The sequence below is a fragment of the Cnephaeus nilssonii genome (genome assembly GCF_951640355.1).
Source record: "Cnephaeus nilssonii genome assembly, chromosome: 7".
Taxonomy (NCBI): domain Eukaryota; kingdom Metazoa; phylum Chordata; class Mammalia; order Chiroptera; family Vespertilionidae; genus Cnephaeus; species Cnephaeus nilssonii.
This window is the reverse complement of record NC_137078.1, coordinates 75,580,912-75,603,998: the sequence shown is the minus strand read 5'-3', so window position 1 is coordinate 75,603,998 and position 23,087 is coordinate 75,580,912. Positions and strand designations below refer to the sequence as shown.

The 23,087-nt window shown below is 47.7% G+C and overlaps 1 protein-coding gene across 12 annotated transcripts in view; it reads left to right on the top strand.

Annotated features, from left to right (window-relative positions):
• ERI3 (ERI1 exoribonuclease family member 3) overlaps positions 1 to 23,087 on the top strand; it is a 133,025-nt gene that overhangs the window by 66,617 nt on the left and 43,321 nt on the right. For all 12 annotated transcript variants that reach the window (XM_079777494.1, XM_079777493.1, XM_079777490.1 and 9 more), the window contains one exon: positions 7,053 to 7,125. In XM_079777494.1, the coding sequence (XP_079633620.1) occupies positions 7,053 to 7,125 (73 nt within the window). The remainder of the gene's footprint in view (positions 1 to 7,052; positions 7,126 to 23,087) is intronic.

Below are 23,087 nucleotides of genomic sequence, written 5' to 3'. Positions count from 1 at the left end.
TGTTCTTCTTTATCAAGATTGCTGCAGCTATTCGGGATCTTTTTTTATTCCAGATGAATTTTTGGAGAGTTTGTTCTAGGTCTCTGAAGTATGCCATTGGCATTTTAATGGGGAATGCATTGAATCTATAGATTGCTTTGGGTAGTATGGACATTTTAATGGTGTTGATTCTACCAATCCATGAACACAGTATATTCTTCCATTTGTTTATGTCTTCCTCTATCTCTTTTCTCAGCATCCTGTAATTTTCTGAGTACAGGTTTTTTACCTCCTTGGTTAAATTTATTCCTAGGTATCTTAATTTTTTTGTTGCAATGGTAAATGGGATTGTTCTTTCAGTTTCTCTTTCTGTAAGTTCATTATTGGTGTATAAAAAAGCCATAGATTTTTGGGTGTTAATTTTGTATCTTGCTACATGGCTGAATTCATTTACTAAGTCTAGTAGTTTTTTTATGGAGTCTTTGGGGTTTTCTGTGTACAGTATCATGTCATCTGTGAATAAGGACAGTTTTACTTCTTCTTTTCCAATCTGGATGCCTTTTATTTCTTCTTCTTGTCTAATCACTATGGCTAGCACTTCCAGTATGATGTCGCACAGGAATGCCGAAAGTGGGCATCCCTGTCTTGTTCTTGTTCTTAGGGGAAATGGTTTTAGTTTTTGCCCATTGAGTATGATGTTGGCTGTAGGTTTGTCATATATGGCCTTTATCATGTTGAGATATGCTTCCTCTATTCCCACTTTGCTGAGAGTTTTTATCAAAAATGGGTATTGGATTTTATCAAAAGCCTTTCTGCATCAATTGATATGATTATGTGATTTTTGTCTCTCAATTTGTTTATGTGATGTATCACGTTTATTGATTTGCGGATATTGTACCAGCCTTGCATCCCTGGAATAAATCCCACTTGGTCATGGTGTTTGATCTTTCTAATGTAATTCTGAATCTGATTTGCTAGAATTTTGTTGAGGATTTTAGCATCTATGTTCATCAGGGATATTGGCCTGTAATTCTCTTTCTTTGTAGTGTCTTTATCTGGTTTTGGGATTAGGGTAATGCTGGCTTCATAGAAAGAGCTTGGAAGTGTGGCTTCCTCTGGAATTTTTTTGAATAATCTGATAAGGATAGATTTTAGTTATTCTTTGAATGTTTGGTAAAACTCTCCTGTGAAGCTGTCTGGCGCCAAGCTTTTGTTTGCTGAAAGCTTTTTGATGACTGCTTCAATTTCCTCCTTAGTTATCGGCCTGTTGAGATTTTTTCTATTCTTCTTGATTGAGTTTTGGAAGGTTGTATTTTTCTAGGAATATGTCCATTTCCTCTAGGTTGTTTAGTTTGTTGGCGTAGAGTTGTTCATAGTATTTTTTTTTTTTTTACAATCTTTTGTATTTATGTGGTGCCTGTTGTTATTTCGTCTCTTTCATTTCTGATTTTGTTTATTTGGGTCCTCTCTCTTTGCTTCTTGGTGAGCCTGGCTAGAGGTTTATCAATCTTGTTTATCCTTTCAAAGAACCGGCTCTTTGTTTCATTGATCTTTTGTATTGTTGTTTTTTTTTGTCTCTATTTCATTTATTTCTGCTCTGATCTTTATTATCTCCTTCCTTCTGCTCTCTCTGGGCTTTTCTTGTTGCTCTCTTTCTAATTCTTTAAGTTGTAGAGTTAGATAATTTATTATCAGTTTTTCTTGTTTTTTGAGATAGACCTGTAATGCTATGAACTTCCCTCTCAGGACTCCTTTCACTGTGTCCCATAGGTTTAGGATTGTTGTGTTTTCATTGTCATTTGTTTCCAGGATGTTTTTAATTTCTTTTTTGATCTCGTTGGTAACCCAGTCATTGTTTAATAGCATGCTGTTCAGCCTCCAAGTGTTTGAATTGTTTTTATTGTAATTGATTTCTAATATTATGCCTTTGTGGTCTGAGAAGATGCTTGATATGATTTCAGCTTTCTTGAATTTGGAGAGACTTGGCCTGTGATCCAATATATGGTCTATATTTGAAAATGTCCCATATGCACTTGAGAAGAATGTATATTCTGTAGCTTTGGGGTGAAATGTTCTGAAGATGTCAATTAAGTCCATCTGATCTAGTGAGTCATTTAGGATTGCTGTTTCTTTGCTGATTTTTTTGTCTAGAGGATTTATCCAGTGATGTCAGTTGGGTATTAAAGTCCCCTACTATGATCGTATTGCTGTTGATCTCTCCCTTGATATCTTCCAGAAGTTTTTTTATGTATTTGAGTGCTCCTGCATTGGGTGCATATATGTTTACCAGAGTTCTATCCTTTTGTTGTATTGATTCCTTTAGTATTATGAAGTGGCCTTCCTTATTTCTTGTTATGGCCTTCACTCTGAGGTCTATTTTGTCAGATATAAGTATTGCTACCCCAACTTTATTTTCATTTCCATTTGCCTGAAATATATTTTTCCATCACTTCACTTTCAGTCTGTGTGAGTCTCTTGTTCTGAGGTGGGTCTCTTGTAGACAGCATATATATGGGTCATGTTTTCTTATCCATTCAGCCACTTGATGTCTTTTGATTGGAGCATTTAGGCCATTTATGTTTAAAGTTATTATTGATAGGTATTTCTTTGTAGCCAGTTTTATTTTTTGTGCCTGTGTTCCTTCTTCCCTTTTTTTTCCTTCTTTTTACAACAGTCCTTTTAGCATTTTTTGCATTGCTGGCTTGGTAGTGATAAACTCCCTTAGCCTTTTTTTTTTTTGGCTGTGAAGCTCCTGATTCCCCCTTCAATTTTGAATGATAGCCTTGCTGGTTAGAGTATTCTTGGATTCAGTCCCTTGCTTTGCATCACTTTGTATACTTCCTTCAATTCCTTTCCGGCCTGATGTGTTACTGTTGAGAAATCATTTGATTATCTAATGGGAGATCCCTTATAGGTAACTTTCTGTCTCTCTCTTGCAGCCTTTAAGTTTCTCTCTTTGTTGTCAATGTTTGCCATTGTAATTACAATGTATCTTGGTGTGGGTCTTTTTGGGTACATCTTGTTTGGGACTCTCTGTGGTTGTGTGACTTTTCCCCAAATCAGGGAAGTTTTCTGACATTATTTCTTCAGATAGGTTTTTCTAACCCTTTCTCCTCTTCTTGTCATTCGTGCACCCCTATTATATGTATGTTGCTTCGTTTCATGTTGTCCCAAAGCTCCCTCAGGCTCTCCTCCTGTCTTTTTTTTTTTTTTTTCTCCAAATTGCAGTTCAGATTGGATGTGTTTTGCTACCCTATCTTCTAATTTGCTAATTTGGTCCTCTGCTTCTCCTAGTCTACTGTTGAAAGCTTCCATATTGTTTTTTATTGTAGCTATATCACTCTTTATTTCTTCCCGATTCTTACATAGGTTGTTGATTTTCTCATCCATCTGGTTTATGAACTGTATGGCCCTTATTCTGAACTAGAAGTCCCGTGTACAAAATTTGTGCACTCGGGGGGGTGGGGGTGTCCCTCAGCCCAGTCCACGCCCTCTTGCAATCTGGGAGCCCGCAGGGAGCGGGCCTAATCCATCAATTGGACATCCTTAGCGCTACTGCAGAGGCAGGAGAGGCTCCTGCCACTGCCGCTGTGCTCGCCAGCTATGAGCCCGGCTTCTGGCTGAGCGGTGCTCCCCCTGTGGGAGTTCACTGACCACCAGGGGCAGCTCCTGCATTGAGGGGGATCAGATCGAAACTAGCTCTCCAACATCACCCGAGGGGTCCCGGATTGTGAGAGGGCACAGGCCAGGCCGAGGGACTCCACCGGTGCACAATCAGGCCAGGGAGGGATGCAGGAGGTTGGCCAGTTGGGGAGGGGCCGCAGGAGGGCTCCAGGGTGTGTTTGGCTTGTCTTGCTCAATCCCAATTAGCCAGACCCCAGCAGCAAGCTAACCTACCGGTCGGAACGTCTGCCCCTTGGTGGTCAGTGCACGTCATAGCAACTGGTCAACCAGTTGACTGTCTGCCCTCTGGTGGTGGTCAGTGCACATCATAGCGAGCAGTTGAGCGGCCTTAGCATATCATTAACATATTACGCTTTGATTGGTTGAACGGACAACCAGACGACCGGACACTTAGCATATTAGACTTTTATTATATAAGATTCTTTTTCTAACATATTGCATGCCTCAGTTTCATTTAGTTCCTTTTCTGGCGATCCCTCCTTTTCTTTCCTTTGGGGGTTCTTCTGTCTACATATTTTTGCTTTCACCAAAGGATCTAGGTGTCGAGTCACACGGGGCCTGTGGCTGCAGCGGTGGGCTTGGTGGCAGGTTGTGTGGTTGCGGGCAGCGGTGGTTCCTCAGGCAGTTGCGGGGTGGCCGCTCCTTGCGTGTTCATGGGGTGGCCGCTCCTTGCGTGGTCATGGGCAGTGGCTGCTCCTCACACAGTCACGGGTGATGGATGCTCCTTGAGGAGTCACAGGGCCGCTGTTCCTCACGCAGTCATGGGCGGCAGTTGCTCCTCAAGCGGATGCAGGTGGTGGCTACTCGCCCAGCTGCTGGAGTGGTCACGGAGCCCAGGGCTGCTGCATAAGGCTCGGCTGTTCATGCGTGCGTTCACGATGCCCAGGGCTAAAGCGTCTGGCTGATGGGAGGGGAGCGCCCTCCAGAACTCACAGGAGCCCTCAGCTGGAGGCTGGAGTCCTGGTGTCCATGGGTTGGCAACCAAGGCAGCAGGTCCTTGGCCAGAGTGGCTGTAGGATCCTGGGTGGTGTCTGAGGGCACCCTGGGTGGAGGTGAGGCTGGGCTCCCAGTCACAGCAGCTCTCCCATCTTGAAGGGAGAACCGGCACTCCAGGAGAGATTACAGCAGTAGCAGAGGCTGCCCGGCTAGATGAGCCTGGTCAGCCAGCCCCTGAAGGTCCTGTGAGATCTAGGTGTTTCTCACTCAGACACACACACACCACACGTCCACACACTCCCCTTTCATTCTCTCACTCACACTCTCTCCCTCACTGCCATCCTCCCAGCCGCCATCTTGGAATCAAGTATTATTTTTTGAGTCCTAAGTGCCTGACTCTTATTAAACATCAGCAAATGTTTGGGTGAATGGATTTATATGGGTAAAATGGCATCCTCAGCTCAAAGGGGAGACAGTTTATAAATTCTAATTTAAAGAAAAAACAAGAACAGACTCTTGGCTTAAATTTTGACTTCTTCTCATCCTTCTGCATGGTCTCTATTTGCAGAAAGCCTATCACTAGAGACTTAAATATGAATGGAAGTCCCTGCCCAGCTATCTCTAAATCCAGTTTCTTTCCTCTCTGCTGTAACAAAATAAGAAGCTAGTGCACTGGAGAGAACATAGGCTTTGGAGTGAGACAGACCTGGGTTCAGTTCTTGGCACTGTCATTTTTTAAGCTGTAGGATCTTAGGTAACCCCTCTGAATCTCATTTTCACATCTATAAAATGTAGGCCACAGTACCTACCTCACAGCACCATTCTAAAGAATAATGTGGCCGAAACCGGTTTGGCTCAGTGGATAGAGCGTCGGTCTGCGGACTGGAAGGTCCCAGGTTCGATTCCGGTCAAGGGCATGTACATTGGTTGCGGGCACATCCCCGGTAGGGGGCGTGCAGGAGGCAGCTGGTCGATGTTTCTCTCTCATCAATGTTTCTAGCTCTCTATCCCTCTCCCTTCCTCTCTGTGAAAAATCAATAAAATATATTAAAAAAAAAAAAAAAAAAAAAAAAAGAATAATGTGAAACTTTTAGTAAGATACTTAGCATATTGTAGGCCATCAGAAAATAGTAGCTGCTGATATTATTTTGAACTAGAGGCCCACTGCATGAATTCATGCACAGGTGGGGTCCGGCTGGCCTGGCCCCAGTCGGGGCGGATCGGAGCCGGGCCTGTCTGGAGGAGGAGACGGTAGGAGGTTGGCTGGCCTGCCCGCCCCGATTGGGGCCCAATTAGGGCTTGGCCAGCTGGGGGAGGGGCTGCAGGCGATTGGCCGGCAGACCCCACCCCCGATTGAGGTGGGGCCGATTGGGGACCAGCGGCCTGGGGGAGGGGCCCTGCCCCTGATTGGAGTGAGGGAGGGCAATCAGGAGGGGCTGCAGGAGGTTGGCCGGCCATCCCTGCCCCCTATTGGGGTAGGGGGGCAATCAGGGGCGGGGCTGGCTGGGGAGAGGAGCTGCAGGCCGATCGGGGTGGGTGGTGGGGGCCCATCGGGGGTGGGGCCGGCCAGGGCGAGGGACCATGGGAGGTTGGCAAGCCGGCCCCAATCCCCCACCGGGCCGGTTCACTGGCTGCAGTGGGCGTCATAGCAACCAGTCATTCCTGCATTCCAGTCGCTGGCTTTTTATATATATATATAGAATAGGGGCCCGGTGCACGAATTCGTGCACCTTGAAAGAAACTGTGGGGTGAGAGGCTGCGGTGGGCACAGGCAGGTCTTGGCCCATCCTCCATGCCCCTGCCCGGCCCCCCTCCTGCCACAGCCCCCGGTCCCGTGTCTGCCGGCAGCCCCGCTCCTGCCGTTGCCGCTCCGACGTGTTCATGGCACCGGCCCTGCTCATACCCACTGATGGTGTGGAGCGATTAGGGCCAGCGCCAGTAGCGGGTGCAAGCAGCAGCTCTGGTGCCGGCTGCGGGTGCGAGCGGCGGGCAGGACTGCAGCACGCAGGAGCAAAGAATTTTCAGTAACCACCAGAGGCTTGCCCCGATGACAGCAACAGTGCCCCACCTTGTTTTGGCACCCCTGCTTACCTGCTCCACCATCCCACCATGACCAACGCCTGCCATGTTCCACACTCGCCCCTTGGTGGTCAGCGCACATCATAGCGACCGGTTGTTTGGTTGTTCCACTGTTCGGTCTATTTGCATATCAGCCTTTTATTATATAGGATAGTCTTCAGGTTTTCACATTTGGATCTGAGGGCTGGATATGAAGCCCAGTGTCCAGGGTGCTGGGGGTGGGGGGCCTTTCTTGGGTGGGATGGGACCCATGGCTAATGGGTGGGCTTTTTGAGGTCTGTTTGTCTATGGACTTTATGTTGGATTTCCTAGCTTAAGACTCCATACCTGGGACATGTGTGTGCCCAACTTGTTTTCTCTTCCCTTTCTTGTAGGCTCCCGGGCCAGTGCCAGTACTTGGGCTTGCCAGTGGCAGATTACTTCAAGCAGTGGATTAATCTGAAAAAGGTACTGTGTCTGAGTCCCACTTGGGTGCTTCATCAGGTTCTCCTGTGCCTCAGATCTCCCCTCCCTTGCTTTCTTTTCTCATTTCTGTTTTTTTCTTTTTGTTGTTCTCATCTCCTTTTCTTTCTGTTCTCTTTTCTCAACATCCATGTTTCCTCTTCTCTAGCGAATGTGCCTTGGAAGGTTGTGGTTATTTCTGGGAGTGGGGAGCTGCTTGTGGGGACCAGGCTGCTGAGTGGAGTATGACACTTCCCTATTTGGTATCACCCAGATGTGCAGAGAAGTTCCAGTTAAGGGGGCATTCCAGGTTCTTGCTCAGAGCTGAATCTCTGGGCTGAGTTGTATTATCTCCGGGAGAGATGCAGTTCTAACTGAATCTGTGGGAAACTCTCCTCTTTAATGTGATCATGAGTGTGGCCTCTGACCCTCCTGACTGGCCCTGGTATCTTCCTCTGGTTGGCAGGTAGCGTTGGTTCAGGCTGGCTTTGGTCCTGCCTAGCCGCAGCAGAGCCTCGCTCACATGAGCAGGGCCATGGAAACTACAGCCCAGTTCCCAGCGAGCGCCAAGCACCTGGGGAGAGGACTGAGGATGTGGGCTGGGAGGTGGGCCGTGGCAGATAATGGATCCTCAGAAAACTGTTCTTTCCTAGTGTGTGCTGTACTTCCTGGAGGTGTAGGAATAGACTCCCTAGATCTCTGCTCTAGTGGATCCTTGCTCCAGGAGGCTCAGTCCACTAGGGAGGCTCATCCCCATAAATCCTTCTAAAGTAAGATCAACAGCCCTGGGCAGCCTCAGGAACCCCATGCCACCAAGTCAGCAATGACTCCCAGGAAGCTCGGAGAAGGGAAAACACACCAGGGGTCAGAGTAGTGGCTGCCAGGGGGTTCAGAGAAGAGAGGTTATTGGAGGTCAGGCTGGGATCCTGATTTGGGTCTTGAACTGGGCATATTCAAGGGAGATACGATATGGGTCTGAGGAGGAGAGGCTTTCTAGGCAGAGGAAGTAGTGTGCTTTTGGTGTGTGTGGGGCTAGAGCTAAGTGAGCATGGGAAGGAGCAGTGAGAGAGAATGACCTTGGACTTTGTTCCATAGGTCTCAGGGCAGCCATTATTTGTGGCAACATTTGTGAACTCTTGCTTTTCCATGGTGCATAGGTCCTCTGCACTCTGCATTGTTTATACTTTGACCCCTACCCATCTTTCCTGACTCACATATCCTCCCCCCACCCCCCCACCCCCACTGCCTCATGCACCCAAACAACAGCTGCTTACTACCTGCCATCTTTGGCTGTGGAAGCCAGGCTCTGTGCTACCTTCGGCTCTTGACCTACGACCTTACTTCTCTCTGAAATGCCCCCTAGTCATCTTCATTGAGTATTTTCCCTCTCCTTGAAGATTCAGCTCAGGTATCACCTCTGCAGTCAGTCTCTTGCCTTGAGGCTCCTTAACACTTTGGATTTTAGAGTGGTGAAACGGAGTCTGTGTGTGTTTCCTTACAGCCATGTCTATTTGGAGCACAGAGACTGAATCTGGTTCCTTCCTGTGTCCCCAGGGGCCAGATCAGGGCTAGGTACAGAGTATGTGCTCTGAATGATTGCTGGCTGTCTGGCTGGCCTTTGAGAGCTGGCTCCATAGAGGCCCTCTCACTCGGGATTTGACAGAGTTGCACGTGTGGGTGTGGTTCGGCCTGCGTTCCTAGAAGACAGCATGCCAGCTGTCAGAGTGCATCTGAGGCTGCTTGCTGGCCTTGGCAAATGCAATGTGAAGGCCCGGCCAGGCGAGGCAGGCACTGACCATGAACAATTGCTCTGTGAAGTTCACTAGACTTTTTGGTATGTGGATCGCTCCCTGCCTCTAGGTTCCTTGGCAGAAAGGCAGGAAAGTAGCCGACCCATGTGATAACATTGCCACTCAGGGCTACCTTGGTGCTGCTGCAGGTGGAAGTGGGCTTCCCTGAGCCTGTTCAGCTTGGTTCTCTGCCAGAGTGTGCTGAACCATAGAGGGGGAATGGGCACAAGGGGAAACTGAGGACCATATTCCCAGTTGGCCTTGTGATGGCCCCTTGGGAGGTAAACTTAGCAGGTCTAAGAAAAAACAAGAGGTCTAACCCCTTCCTTCCTGCCCTCTAGCCACATCATGTTGCAGCTTTGCTTGAAGGTCCAGCAGGAGAGATGTCTTAATTCCAGACTTTGGTTTAGTCCTTGCCAGCAGCCATTCAAATTAGGGAGGCTACAGGGCCCTGGAGGTCCAGGGGCATGGTGATCTTTCTGTTGTTTATACTGCATGACTTAGTGCAGGCTACACAAAGATACCTGCTCCCTTAAAAAGAGTAACAATAAAAGCAAGACCAGAGAGGTCATTGCCAAGGTTGTGGGAGTATCATGCAAAAGCCTTACTCCATGCCTTCTTTCCCCATACATGACCCACGCTCTGACTATCTACAGGATCCTCTCCTGTCCTTGATCTTACTTTGTCCCTCCTTCCTTTCCTTCTCTTCTCCTCCTCAACTACCCTACAGAGCTTTTCCCCATTAAAAAAGTGGGGAGGGTTCTGGTCTGCTTGGCCACCTAGATCTGCCTAGTAAGGAAGCAACTGGGAGTGAATTCACCATTCCCATTTCCTAAGGCCTCTAATCTGAGGAAAGGCAAAACGTTGTTTTTCAGCCGCCCTCTCCTGTCTGGAAATGGTGCAGGTTGCATCAGGGAAAAGCAGCTTTTAATGACCAGATTTCCACATCTCCCGACTTCACCTACTTCCCCTGGAGCAGAGTGGAGCAAGCCAATGTTTGCTGACATTTGGAGTGTCATTGAATGATCTTATACTCTTATTGAACTGTCAGCTTAGAGAGGACTTGGGGCCCTGCTCTCAGCTCCCTCCAGGAGGTCAGAGCTTCACTGAGGGGCCAGAAGAATACACACACACACACACACACACACACACACACACACACACACACACACGCCCATGTATAGTCATGCGAATGCATACACCCAAGTGGGCATACCCAAAATTGCTAATAGGTACACATACAGGCATACATACATAGTCACATAGTCACCTGTGGAAATATACAGACATAAATGTGTTTATATAAACATATTCATAGAGTGTAAAGACACATGAATATAAAGAAACATACATGTCTTCATCAATAAACAGATATCCTTGAGTGCCTTCTGTGTTCCAGGTACTGAACTAGGCCCTGGAGATATAACAGAAAAGATGGATGTTAAATAATTTTAATTATATTATAACACTAAAAGTTTCAGAGTCATGGGGACTTGACCTATGGGGTTGAAGAATGGTTCCCTGAGGGGTGGCTAAGCTGGGATCTCAAGGATGAGCAGGAATTGGCTAAGGGTGTGGCAAGGCCCTGAGGTGAGAAGAAGCCTGGCAGCTTCATGGAGCTAGAATATAAGTTCCATGACAGGAGAGAATTTTTGCCTCTTTTGCTCACTTTTCTGGCCCCATCACTAATCATTATTTGTTGAGTGAATGACTGCCTGAAGCATAGTGGATGTGGGGAAGTGAGGAGGGTGGCATGAGGTGAAACTCGAGGGGGAGCTTATAGGCCACACTTTAGACTTTGGTCTTTGTCCTTAGGGTAAGGGGAAGCTAGTAAAGGGTACTAAGCATAGGAGAGGCTTCAAAGGAGAGCGAAAGGGCAAGAGCTGTGGTAGGGCAAGTGTGGGGTTGAGGCAGGTTTGTGGTTTAAGATGGAAGACATATGTGCTTGTTTGTAGGCACTATTAGGGAAGGGAAGGTTGAAAATATAGGAGGAAGAAAGGTCTCTGAGAAGGTGAAAGGGGATAGGATGGGAAGCACAGGTTCTTGAAATTGGCTGTCTTCAAGAGGAAGGTCCCTCTTCCATTGTGATGGGGGAAGAAGAAGATAGCTGCACATAGATGCAGGGAGGCTTGTGGGTTTGATGATGGCAAGTTGAAGTAGTTCCCATCTGATGTCTTTTTCTCTATGAAGTAGATGAGTCATTTGCTGGTAACTAATGAGGGAGAGATGGGAAGGTTTGGAGAAAGTGGAAAAGAATTGCTATATTTTAGTAAATAGAAGTATGAGCTGACTTGAGAAGTATAGTAAGATTTTAGGCAGTGCTCAGGGTTCAGTTGGGGCTGATGACATTAATTTGTAGTGGAACTATTGTGTTCAGTGACATGACTTATTTAGCAGAGCTCAGCTGCCTGGCTATGGGCATGCAGAAGACAGACATTTAGCCTGGCTGGTGTTGCTCAGTGGTTGAGCATCGAGGAACCAAGAGGTTGCCTTATTGATTCTCGGTCAAGGCACATGCTCAGGTTGCAGGCTCGATCCCTGAGGGGGAGACGGGGGGAGAGGGGGGGAGCATGCAGGAGGCAGCCGATTAATGATGTTTCTCTCTCATCAATGTTTCTATCTTTCTATCCCTCTCCCTTCCTCTCTCTCTAAAAACCAATAAAAATTTATTTAAAAAAAGAAGACAGACATTTAGAGTCATCCAGGGTGGAGATTTTCCCATGAAGTGTGATGAAAGGAACAAAGGAGTTGAAGATATTGTCAAGACAGTGGTTGCCAAGATGGACTATGAGATCTAAAGTGGGTATTGAGGGAAGTGAAGACAGCAAGGGGCCTGATGGAAAAAGTAGATAGGTCCTAGTAAGATGAGGAGCAGTTATATCGGGTATAGTTGAACGTGCCAGATGGGAGGATAATAGATTATCGTTAGACAGTAGGATATCTGAATTAGTGATTTCAGAGATGGGGCAGTTATAGGTATTAGCAAGTTCCAAGATGTGCCCATGGGAGTGGGTAGCTAAGGTTGGGTGGAGGAGAATATTATCCTATATAATAAAAGCCTAATATGCTAAGTGTCTGACCCTTTGTTCAACCGTTTGACCAGTTGCTATGACATACACTGACCACCAGGGGGCAGACGCTTTGACCAGTAGGCTAGCTTGCTGCTGGGGTCCAGCCGATCAGGACTGGGTGAGATGGGCCAGACATGTCGTGGGGCTCTCCCACGGTCCCTCCTCAACCTCGATTGTGCACCAGTGGGGTCCCTCGGCCTGGCCTGAGCCCTCTTGCAATCCGGGACACCTCGGGGGTTGTCAGAGAGCCGGTTTCAGCCAATCCGCACAGGCCAGGCCGAGGGACCGCCCCCAACGGGTAAACGAATCTGTGCACCAGGCCTCTAGTTATAAACAAGAGGTCACTAAATGGATAGGTCAGATGAGACCTCCATAAGGATGTGAATAGATAGATATATACATGCATACATTATATACCTGCACATATATGTACACACAAGTCATGTCCATCAGACTAAGCCAGGCAAGTTCGTGCACATACACTCACAAGTGGCCAGGAATTCCCTCTGATGTCTGAACCTGTTTAGATGGGCTTTTGGAGAAGCAGGCATGCAATGCAGCCTTAGGAGGATTCTGAGTCAGTCCTGGCAGATGGGGCTCAGCCAGTCATGCTCAGAAGTTGTAGGGATGGGGGTCACCTAGAATTTAACAGACCCAGCTGTACCAGGGCGTGAAGATTGCTGCTCCACTTTTCTTCTACCATTCTTCTACCATTTGTGCTATATGCCCTGCTGCAATTTCTGGGTGCTCTGAAGGGGTGGGGCTGGGGCCAGCTGGGACAGAGTATAAGGCAGAAGAGACCTTCTTGAGTTCCTCCAAGAAGTATTTTTGCCTCCCCTCCCCTGGGAGTGGACAGCAGAAGAAACTGCTGAAGGGAGGGTTGTTGTCTACGATTGAGTACGACTTTTCCTGACCTTGGAGCATTCAGAGTCCCAATCAGCGCAGTAATAAATTAAGGGCTTATGGAGGAATAAATTCTCGGCCTTAATGAAGTTCTTTGCTGGGGGCCATAGGCAGGTCAGCAGGTCGAGGATGAAGCAGATTGGAGGCTCCAGCAAGTGAGCTAAGCTAGCTGGGGAGCCATAAGTGGAAGGATCTGAAACTCTGTTGGCCAGGTCACTTTTTGGTGTTCTGGGGATAAAGCTGCATGAGTGATAGGCAGCCTGACAGAGGCTGGGACTCTTTATAGCATGGTAGCTGCATGGTGCTGGCTGCAGATTGGGGCTGTTCAGAAGCTGATTTGGAAAAACACAGTAATGAAACAAAAAGGAAAACTAAGAGAGGCATGAAGATCTAGGGGCCCTGTGAGGTGTTTATTTTGTTTTATTTTGGAGTGAGGAGGACCACTCAATGGTAGGAACCAGACTGGGGCTGTAGTCCAGGCCTTTGGCATCATCTGAAGTACAGTGTTGTCTGTGGGACAGCAGGCAATTATAGGCTGCTCTCCTGGTGGGAGCCAGTTCTGAGGCCAGGAAGGTAAGGGCCTCTAGCTACCTTTGGGAAGAAATACTTGCACAGAGGACAAGACACGGGCACCAGATATAAATGAGGAGAGGTGGGGGCACGGGCAGTGACAAGGAGAGGACAAGTGGGAGAGCAGCCCGGAGCTTGCTGCTGGATTTGATGCTGTAGTCCTGGGAGGGGCCAGTTTGGGGCTGGAGGTTACTGAACTATAGAGCTGAAACTAGAAGCCAGGCCTCAAGACTCCACAGCCTGAGCTTTTTCTCTTTTCATCCCATCCTCTGCAACATCTGCCCTTGGGGATGAGCTCTTGGGATGCAGTCCAGAGGGAAAGTGCTGTATTTGGAGTCAGGGGCAGTTGGAGCTAGAGAGAATGTCTCCTTTCCTCTCATCTTCCTGCCCGATGGCGGAGTGCCCTGCCTGGGCTTTTCCTTTAAATATGTCTTACAGCTGTCTGAACTCTGAAATTTCTTTCACTCCTTCCCTCGCCTTGTTAACATGTGTTGCCTTTGGGGTAATCAGGGAAAAAATATTATGTCCTTTTACAATTACCGGGTTTTGGAATATTAAAATGTCTCGCTGCATCGGCACTGTTATTTTGATTGGTATTCTAACCTTTGACTAGCCCATAAAGCGCGCCGCTCCTGAAGCCAATATTGCAGGACTGAAATTTAATTCCGAAATGATTCCAGATAATAGGGAGACAGATAATATATGCATGAAGGATATTATGTTTGGACTAACTGCAGCAGGGCCAGGGCTGGGGAGCTGAATAATAGCCCAGAGTGAGTTATAATCTGTGGGACAGAAATGCCTTACTGTCAGGGCCAGGAAAGGAACTCTTAAATCAAAGGCCTGGGAAAGGGTACGATTGCAGTGTGCTTATTTTGACAGGAAGAACTCCAGAGTCAAGAGGATAGGTATAGAAGGCTTTGGCCCACCCTTTCTCTTTAGCAAGCTACCAAGGCCCTGGATGATCTGGCTCATGGTAGCGTCCCTATCTTCATATCTCCTGTTCCTCTAACATTCCAGCCATATCAGACTTCTTGCTGCTCTTCAAATATACCTGGTTGTTTCATTTCTCTTTGCTTATTCTGTTCTCTTTGCTTACATTGCCTTTCTCCTTTTAGTGTGTTGGAAAAACTCCTGTTCATCCTTCAAAACCCTCGTCTATGAAGCCTTCACTGATGTTCCCACACCTCTGGTAGACATAGTTAATCACCTCTTTCTTTGTGTGATTTCAGTACTTTGTAATGAGTGTCTCACATGCTTTTGTGATCGTCTGCTTACATGTTTATGGTTCCTACGAGACTGGGCCACTTGAGGTCTACATACCACCCATTTCTGTATTTCCAGTGCTCAGTACCGGGCCTGGCACACGCTAGGGATCAACAAGCATTAGTTGGACCCACACTGAGTACAGGGCTTTACTATAGGCTCCAGAGTCCAGATGCCTGTTCCCCTGCCAGATTTCCAGACAAATAGACTTAGAGAAGTTAAGTAACTTGCCTAAGGGCACATACCCAGGAAGAGGTAAAGCTAGGATTTGAACCCAGGTAGGTGTATCCAACCCAGGCATGGAGTTGGAGGCCAGGATAGGAAAGACAGACACACACTTCCCTGACTTCTTCCTTCCATAGCTCAGGTTTTGAGTCCTCTTTGCTGGAGACTGCACTGGTTCTTAACATTCATGGGACTCAAGTCCTGGAAGGGGTTGTGCCTCCTATTGCTACTAATGACCTTTGGACAGTTACTTCACACAAGACACTTCTCTATTATGACTTTGTACCTACCTTGAGAAAGGTACCTAAGTGTGATTTTTGGAGAGCTCTTAGGGAGGTAGACAGGCAGAGTACATGGAGCTCTTAGTAATGTCTGAAAATTTCACAGACATTCCCTTCCCCTTAAGCACTTAGTGGAACTTATATTTGGGTGTATGTGATAAAGAAATATATAATGGAAAAAGCTACAGTGAATTTGGTTGGCTTTTAAATGGATTTATATTTTGTTAATTACAATGCTGTCTATTTGTCCATAAGCCTGGACAGATAGTAAGGCTATATATGAGACTTACCTTCACTTCGTCTTCAGGTGATACTTGGTGTATACACTGGCCCCTGGGGATGTGGCTCACAGGCTGGAAAGCATTGGTACAAGAGAAAAAGTATAGGAGCCAGATGAGTCTTGCTCAAACTTCTAATATTGCAGCCAACTAGCTGTGTGATCTGGAGCAAGTTCCCTAACCTCCCTGAACCTATAAAAGAGGACTAATGCCCTGGTCAGTGTGGTTCAGTGGTTAGAGCAGTTAGCCTGCGCACCAAAGGGTCACTGTTCGATTCCCAGTCAAGGGCACTTACCTGGGTTGTGGTTTCACTCCCCGCCCTTCGTCAGGACATGTGCAGGAGGCCGTCAGTCATGTGTCTCTCTCACATCGATATTTGTTTCTCTCTCTCTCTCTTTTTCTCTGTCTCCCTCCCTCCCTCCCTTTCCTTCCCTTCCACTCTCTCTGAAAAGCAATGGGAAAAATATCCTCAGGTGAGGATTTAAAAAAGATTTTTTAATGATGTTTTTAAAAATGATGACTAATTTCTTACATACAGAACTTAGTCTCTGGAGTTCAGTAGACTTGATTTAGAATTTTAACTTGGACTTACTAGCTGTGGGGTTTTAGGAAAGTCACTTCACTTCTTTCAGCCTCAGTATTTTCCTCTGTAACACAGGAAAAACAGTATCCACTCCTGGAGTTGTCCTGGGACTGAAATGATAGCCCTGTGCCCGTGCTCTCCCTGGTCCTTGCACTGTCTTCTTCACCCCAGTAGCCTAGTCGTCTCACTGAGGCTGCAGGAGTGAAGGAGACAGGAGCTCAAGGCAGACATACCAGCCTTTGTGGGCAGGAGCTAAGAAAAAGAGGCCCCAGTGGAACCCAAGGGAGCCCTGGGGAGGGGGAGCCAGATCCCATCCTTGGACTAACTGACACTCAGCTCACACTGAGGAACAGAGTTGATCATCTCATTGTCCTTGAATTTCAGCTGCCATCAGCGTGTCTGTTGTCCAATGAAGTACAGCCACATTCACCTTCGGACAGTTGCTGGCTCTGTCACCTACCTGTGTTATGACCTTGGACAAGTTCGTTCCCTTCTCATAATCTTGGTTTCCTCATTTGTAAAGTAGAGATAATAATAATAAATAGGTGCTGCTCTAAATGCTTTATATAAATTCAACCCTCAAATGACTCTTTAAGTACAATTATTAGCCATCTTACAGATGAGGAAACTGAGGTACAAGTTGTTAAATACCTTTGATAAGGTTCAGCAGTGAGTGATGGAGTAGGCCGGTGCACCTGGGCAGTAGACTGCAGAGACCATGCGCTGAACTTGCTTGCTCTGTTGTCTCCAGTGCACAGGAGAAGGAGCCATTTTCACTTGGCATGCAGGAAAGACAGTCAACAAGGGTTTCATAAGGAAACACTTGAGTTGAGCCTTAAAAGAAAATAAGTTTTCAGGAGACAGGGTGAAAAGGGCATTTCAGGCAGGGGGAGCAATGAACAAAGGCCTGGAATGGTGAAACAACTTGCTGGATCGGGAAACTACAAACAGTAGTTTTCAGGTTTCTTTAGGCTACTGATTGCACCAGCTGTGTGTGTGCCTCTTCCCGGAGGAAAAGCAGAGCAAGCACAGTGAGGAACCGTTGCCCAATTCTGTAGTGGAGTGAGCCTAAACTGCCTTCTAAGAATGAGGCACCTCCAGAAAACTGCCATGTTTATGTCCACGTGAGGAAAGGAAGAGTCAGTGGGCCCGGATGGCAGGGAGGGAAAAAGACTACCATCCCTTATAGCACTATTGGCTGTGTGCTTCTGGCAAAATGTGGCAAATTACAGTGTGAGAAATCAGCTAGGAATGTTTGTAAAGCTCTTCAAGTGCCGGTGCTTGGTGTGTGGGTAGGCAGCCTGGCACAGCCTCAGCCAGGGAGCTGAGCTGGCCTGCCTTTGTTCTTCCAGGTAAGTGTGAAAAGTGGGAAGGAGCTGGGGAGGGGGTCAGCTCAAGGCAGGTGTGATTCTTTCTACCTTCGTGAGATTCCTTGCAGCTGCTGCTAATCCTCCTCTACCCTGGAGTTGCTTGCAGTGCCCTCAATGGCGGGTCTGTCTGCCTCTCACTGGCTGCTGCTCGGAGTCTGCCCTGTCGAGTGATGCTTCCTCTTCATCCTGGTTCCGTTGTGAGCCTCCTCTGTCTTTCTCTTGTGTCCTTGAGGAATTTTGAGCTCGCTCTGGGACAAGGGAGAGAGGGGAGCTCTCCTTGGTCTGTTTAAGGCCTGTATTTATTTATTTTTTTCTTTTTTCTTTTAAGGCCCATATTTAAACCTAAGCATCCTGTCCATAGCGTCCAGACTCTAACCCTCGGGCCAGGTGCTAGGGCCTACGGGAGCCAAGTCCATGCCTCTTGCTCATTGTGTGTGGCCTAATCTGTCCCTGTGCAGGACCACAAGCCACTCAAAGAAAGGAACCAGATCTGCTTCTTCTCTGAATCCACAGAGGGGACCTCAGGAGGCTAGTAGAGGCATAGATGCTGAGGAGGAGCTGAGGGAACTGGGAGAGAAGCGAGGTGGGGTGAGGCAGCAGGGGGAAGTGGACTCATCATTGTCAGTATTAAGTCTGAGAAAGCTAAGGGAACCCTTAAAAATCTCCCAGGAATTTTTGTTTTGCTTTTTTTTCTTTTTGTTTTTGTTGTTGCTGCTACTGTTACTCTGGACCCTGGAAACTGGGAGGAGTAACACACAAGAAGAGTAAAGGACAAGGAGACTTCCTTGAAGTCAGGAGGTACAACCCTGCCTCCCATCTCCCACATTGCCCTGCAGACCACTCTGGAAAGGCAGGTTTGACCAGGTCTATGGGGATTAATAATAGAGCACCAACATATTGATCCCCAGTTGGTGCTAGCCTCTCTGCTAGGTGCTTTATACACATTATTGCATTTAATCCTCAGCTACTCATCAAGGAGGGGGCTGTGGTCCCTATTTTACCGGTGCTGGAATAGAGACTTAGAGAGATTAAGAAGCTTGCCCAAGGCCACATGACCAGGATGTAAATCCATTTTCTCTCTTTCCATAGCTTTCTTCTTGTCACTTGTTCCATTGCAGATACCACCTAAGGGCAGTTCCTCTGGCCTGGCCTGGCCTGGTTTAAGCTGGAGGCCTGGGCAAACACATACCAGCCTTTACTAGTGGTATGATCAGTGAAAGTCAGTGATTAGAGAGGAATAGGAATCGGCTTCCCAGATCTCTTGGGAGTGCCACCTGTTGTATGGGGATCTGTGTATGTAAGATGATATGCCCCTGAGCACATGCATGTCTATACATGTTTAAAGAAGTATATCTCTCTGTGTGGGGATGTTTGTGTATACTTAGGTGTGTGCACATGCCCCCATGTAGGAATATGGTGAGGATATGGGTATGGGATTTGTGGTTTAACTCAGGCACCTGGAAATGGGCAGATGAGGCCCTTGTCTCTAGAGGACAACGTGCAATACAAAGAACCCTGGACTGAACTTGAAGCTAGAAGATCAAGACAAGGGCTCTGGTGTTCGGTCACTTGCCCTTTCTGAGGCCTCAGTTTCCTCATCTAACAAATAAGGGAACTGGATGAAGTGATCTCTTCTACCTTTGCCATTCTTAGATCAATCATGGTATCTTAGGTTTCCTCTTTTTGCTCCCAGCAGAAAAACGAGACAGATGCAAAAAAGTGTGAGAGAAGTCCCTCTTTTACCCTGACCTACTTGATCTTTAGCATTGAGACTACTCTACTATTCCACTGGGAAAAGTTGAGGGTCCAGAAAAGGCAGGGCGTTGCCTGGCATCAGGTTAGGAGAGCTGGGGCTCAGGTGTTAGGGAAGCATTTGGACAGCTGGTGCCTGTTGCCGTTTGGGTGGCCTGGACTAGAGCTGCATGCCATTAGGCTTTAGGCCCCTCCATGAGAATATGGAGTGAGGAGAAGCTTGTTGTCTCACTAAAGCCGGCCCTTCCTCTGGCCTTTAGTCCCTTTATTGATTGTCTGGGCAGATGCAGGGTGATGGCCAGGCAGACCCGGAGAGATAGCTGGACATGTGTTAACATTCATGTGGGACTTCTGGCTCAACACGGGATCTGCTGTGAGCTCAGCTGGTCTGCTCTCAGCTCTCTTGAGGGAAGAAGGTTTAGAGTTTGCTGCCTTCATTTTCTCGGGCTGATTTCTCAGGGCTGATCTGAGTGGTTCCTGGGGACCTTTGTCTGTTTCAGTCTTCAAGTGGGATTATAGCAGGGTTTAGTCTATTCTGTCCCATTAATTAGCTATCAGTTCCCTGAAATTTCCAGATTTGACTAGCTGGGCCACTAGAGAAGGAACGAGCATTGTGTGGACTTACAGTGCAGTTCCTTCAGTGCTGGTGAGGACTTCTCTCTGCTGGTTGGACTTAGATCAGTCTAGACGTAAACCTCAACTCAGGTAGCAAATGACCTATGCTTTGCCAGGGCCAGGACATCTAAATTAACATCAAGTCACCAGTCACTCACTGAAGCCCTATTGTTAGAGAATTTAGACTCCGGTGAATCAGGTCTGTTTTCCACCTGTACAGAGATCCTGGTCTAGCAAAGAAGATGGGTGGGTCAAGGCAGAAGGGGGCGGGGGAGGAAGCACAGTAGTAGTAAGTGCAATGATAGGATATGTGAATGGTGTGAGTTAGTGTGTTTTTTAAAAATGATTTAAAATTCAGTTCCATATTGAGTTGGAATTTATAAGAGACAGAGTCTATACATAAGCATGTCTTTGTGCTCCCCTGCCTGTGCAACTCAATAAGCTCAAAGCTACCTGAATGAGCTAGCTCCTGCTGCAGCCAGCCCTGTGACTTCGTCAAGGGCCTTAAGGCAGGGCCCTTGAGAGAGCATAGGCTGCCATACTTGGAAAAGAGGAATAGCCCTCCTGGGGAGATGAGGTCCAGGCTAGTTACTCAGGAAGTGCTTGTGTGTGGGTGTGGGCAGATGTGCTTTTGAGTGTGCACAGGTATGAGCTCAAGTGTGTATATGGCAGTAGCCAGTGGTCTGTCCTCAGCACCACAACCAGATCTTACAGTGCTGGGCCTGAGCTTGGCATCTGCTTGGCTGCAAGCAGGAGTGAAGGCTGTAGGCAGATCCCAGGGCAGCCATGAGGCCTCCCCAGTGGTGTGTTTGCTGTGCCTAATTACCCGGCAGTTGTTTAACTATGCAAGCTGCATGCCTGCCTTTATTGCGCTGTGATTGCTGAGCTGCCTATGGGGAGTGTCATAAAAAGATATAAAATGCCCATTATCTGTCTGATGCCCTCCTCCTGGACTGTGGGTGTTTGTGTTTTATTTTATCTTTATGGCTCGAGGGAAGCTCTGTAGGAAGGAAAGGGAGGGAAGAAAAAAGAGGGGAGAGGAGGCCCTACAGGAATTGAAGAAGCCCCCTTCATACTGTGGTCAGCCATGAGCTGAAGGGCTCTCCTGAACTGAGAGAAGTAGAAATGGCGGGTCTCCAGGCTCAGGATGGTGCTCAGGAAATAAGGCCCAGATCTTCCCCTCCTCATCCAGCTGCAAGTCCTGCAGCTTATTTCCACTCTTCCCATGCTAGCCTCCGCCCTACACATATATCTACTGCCTTGGGTGCAGGGCAATCTGCAGAGGGTTTTGAGAATGATCTGTAGGAATGGTCTCTTATTGCCACTCAGTTCTTCACTGGTTTTGATTATTCAGATGGCCTTCTGCCTCTTAGAGCTCCATAGCTTTGCTTTGGGACAAATACTGTGGGTATCACCTCCTGCTCCTTGAAGCCTGCCATTCCTGCAGCTTCATCTTCCCTTTTCTTGCCAGCTACAGTGATGTGTTCAGGCCAAGCCTATTCAAGAATTGACTGGGTCTTAAGGAAACTTCCTAGACCAGGAGAGGGAAGGGAATTAATGAATTGAGCACCTGCCTTGTGCCAGACAGAACCTGTGTATGGCACTGAGGCAGAGATCAGAGATCACAGGGGTCCTACCCTTGAAGAGCTCATATTATGTAACCAGAGTTCCAGTTTCACAGTAGGTGTTGAATAAATGTTTGTCAAGTGGGACTGAATTCAACATAGTCATTCATTCTCATGCAATAAGTGGCTATTGAGCACCTATTGGGTCAGGCACTCTGCCAAACACTGGAGATAAAATAGTGAACAAAATAGACAAAATTCCAGCCCTCAATGCTCATTCGAGTTTATTGGGAGAAGGATTAAAAGATTTAAACCCTGGATATCTAACTTCAAAAACCATGTCTTTTTAATCATGACATGTTGTTTACCATGCCTGAACCATCAAACCCCAAATCTTAATGTCTACTGAATGAAGTACAAACTCTCTAGCCCATCCTTTGAGACCCCCAAAGTACCTTTCCAATTATCCCAAGATAGTCTGTATGGTCCACTTCCAGGCCTTATTCACATTTGTTTCATTTGCCTATTATACCCTTTGCTGCATCCCTGCCTACTGAACTCCCACTTATCCTTCAAGACCTGACTCCTTTATGTCCTCTGTGAAGACATCCACTTTCCCATCGGGAACTTCTTCCCCTTCAGACATCTATATTGAGTGCCTAAGCACTGTGCCAGAGCTTTCCCTGGCTTTGTTCACTGCTGGTGAGCCTTCTTCTATTATACTAGAGGCCTGGTGCACAAAATCCATGCACAGGTAGGTCCCTAGGCCTGGCCGGCGATCAGGGCCGATCGGGGCCTTCCTTCCCCCGGCAGCCAGCTGGGGCCTTCCTTCATTCTGCACTGTCCCCTGGTGGTCAGCGCACGTCATAGTGGGTGGTCAAACTCCCGGGTGGTCGAACTCCCAGGCAGTTGAACTCCCAAGGGGACAATTTGCATTAGCCTTTTATTATATAGGATTGTACTTTAAAAGTTTTATTGAAATACTAGAGGCCCGGTGCACAAAATTTGTGCACAGCGGGCGGGTCCCCTCAGCCCAGCCTGCACCCTCTCCAATCCGGGACATCCCTCTCACAATCCGGGACCACTGGCTCCTAACTGCTCACCTGCTTGCCTGCCTGATCACCCCTAACTCCCCCCCACCACCACCCTGGATGCCCGTTACTGCCCCCTGCCGGCCTAGTCACTCCCAACTGCCCCCCTCTGCCAGCCTGGTTGCCCCTAACTGCTCCCCCCGCACCAGCCTAGTCGCCCCTTACTGCTCCCCCCTGCTGGCCTGGTCGCCCCCAACTGCTCCCCTCTGCCAGCCTGGTCACCCCTAACTGCCCCCCACCACCACCACTGGCCTGGTTGCCCCACGCAGCCTGCTGTTCACTCGTTTGGTCATCCCTCACTAACCCCCCTGCCAGCCTGGTCGCTCCACGCAGCCTGCTGTTCAGTTGTTTGGTCATCCCTCACTAACCCCCCTGCCAGCCTGGTCGCTCCACGCAGCCTGCTGTTCAGTTGTTTGGTCATCCCTCACTAACCCCCCTGCCGACCTGGTCGTCCATACAGCCTGCTGTTCAGTTGTCTGTTCGGTTGTTTTGGTTGTGACGGCCCCTGGCTTTTTATATATTAGGATAATTCACATACCACACAATTCACCCATTTAAAGTGTACAATTCAATGTTTCTTTGTATATTCATGGGGTTGTACAACCATC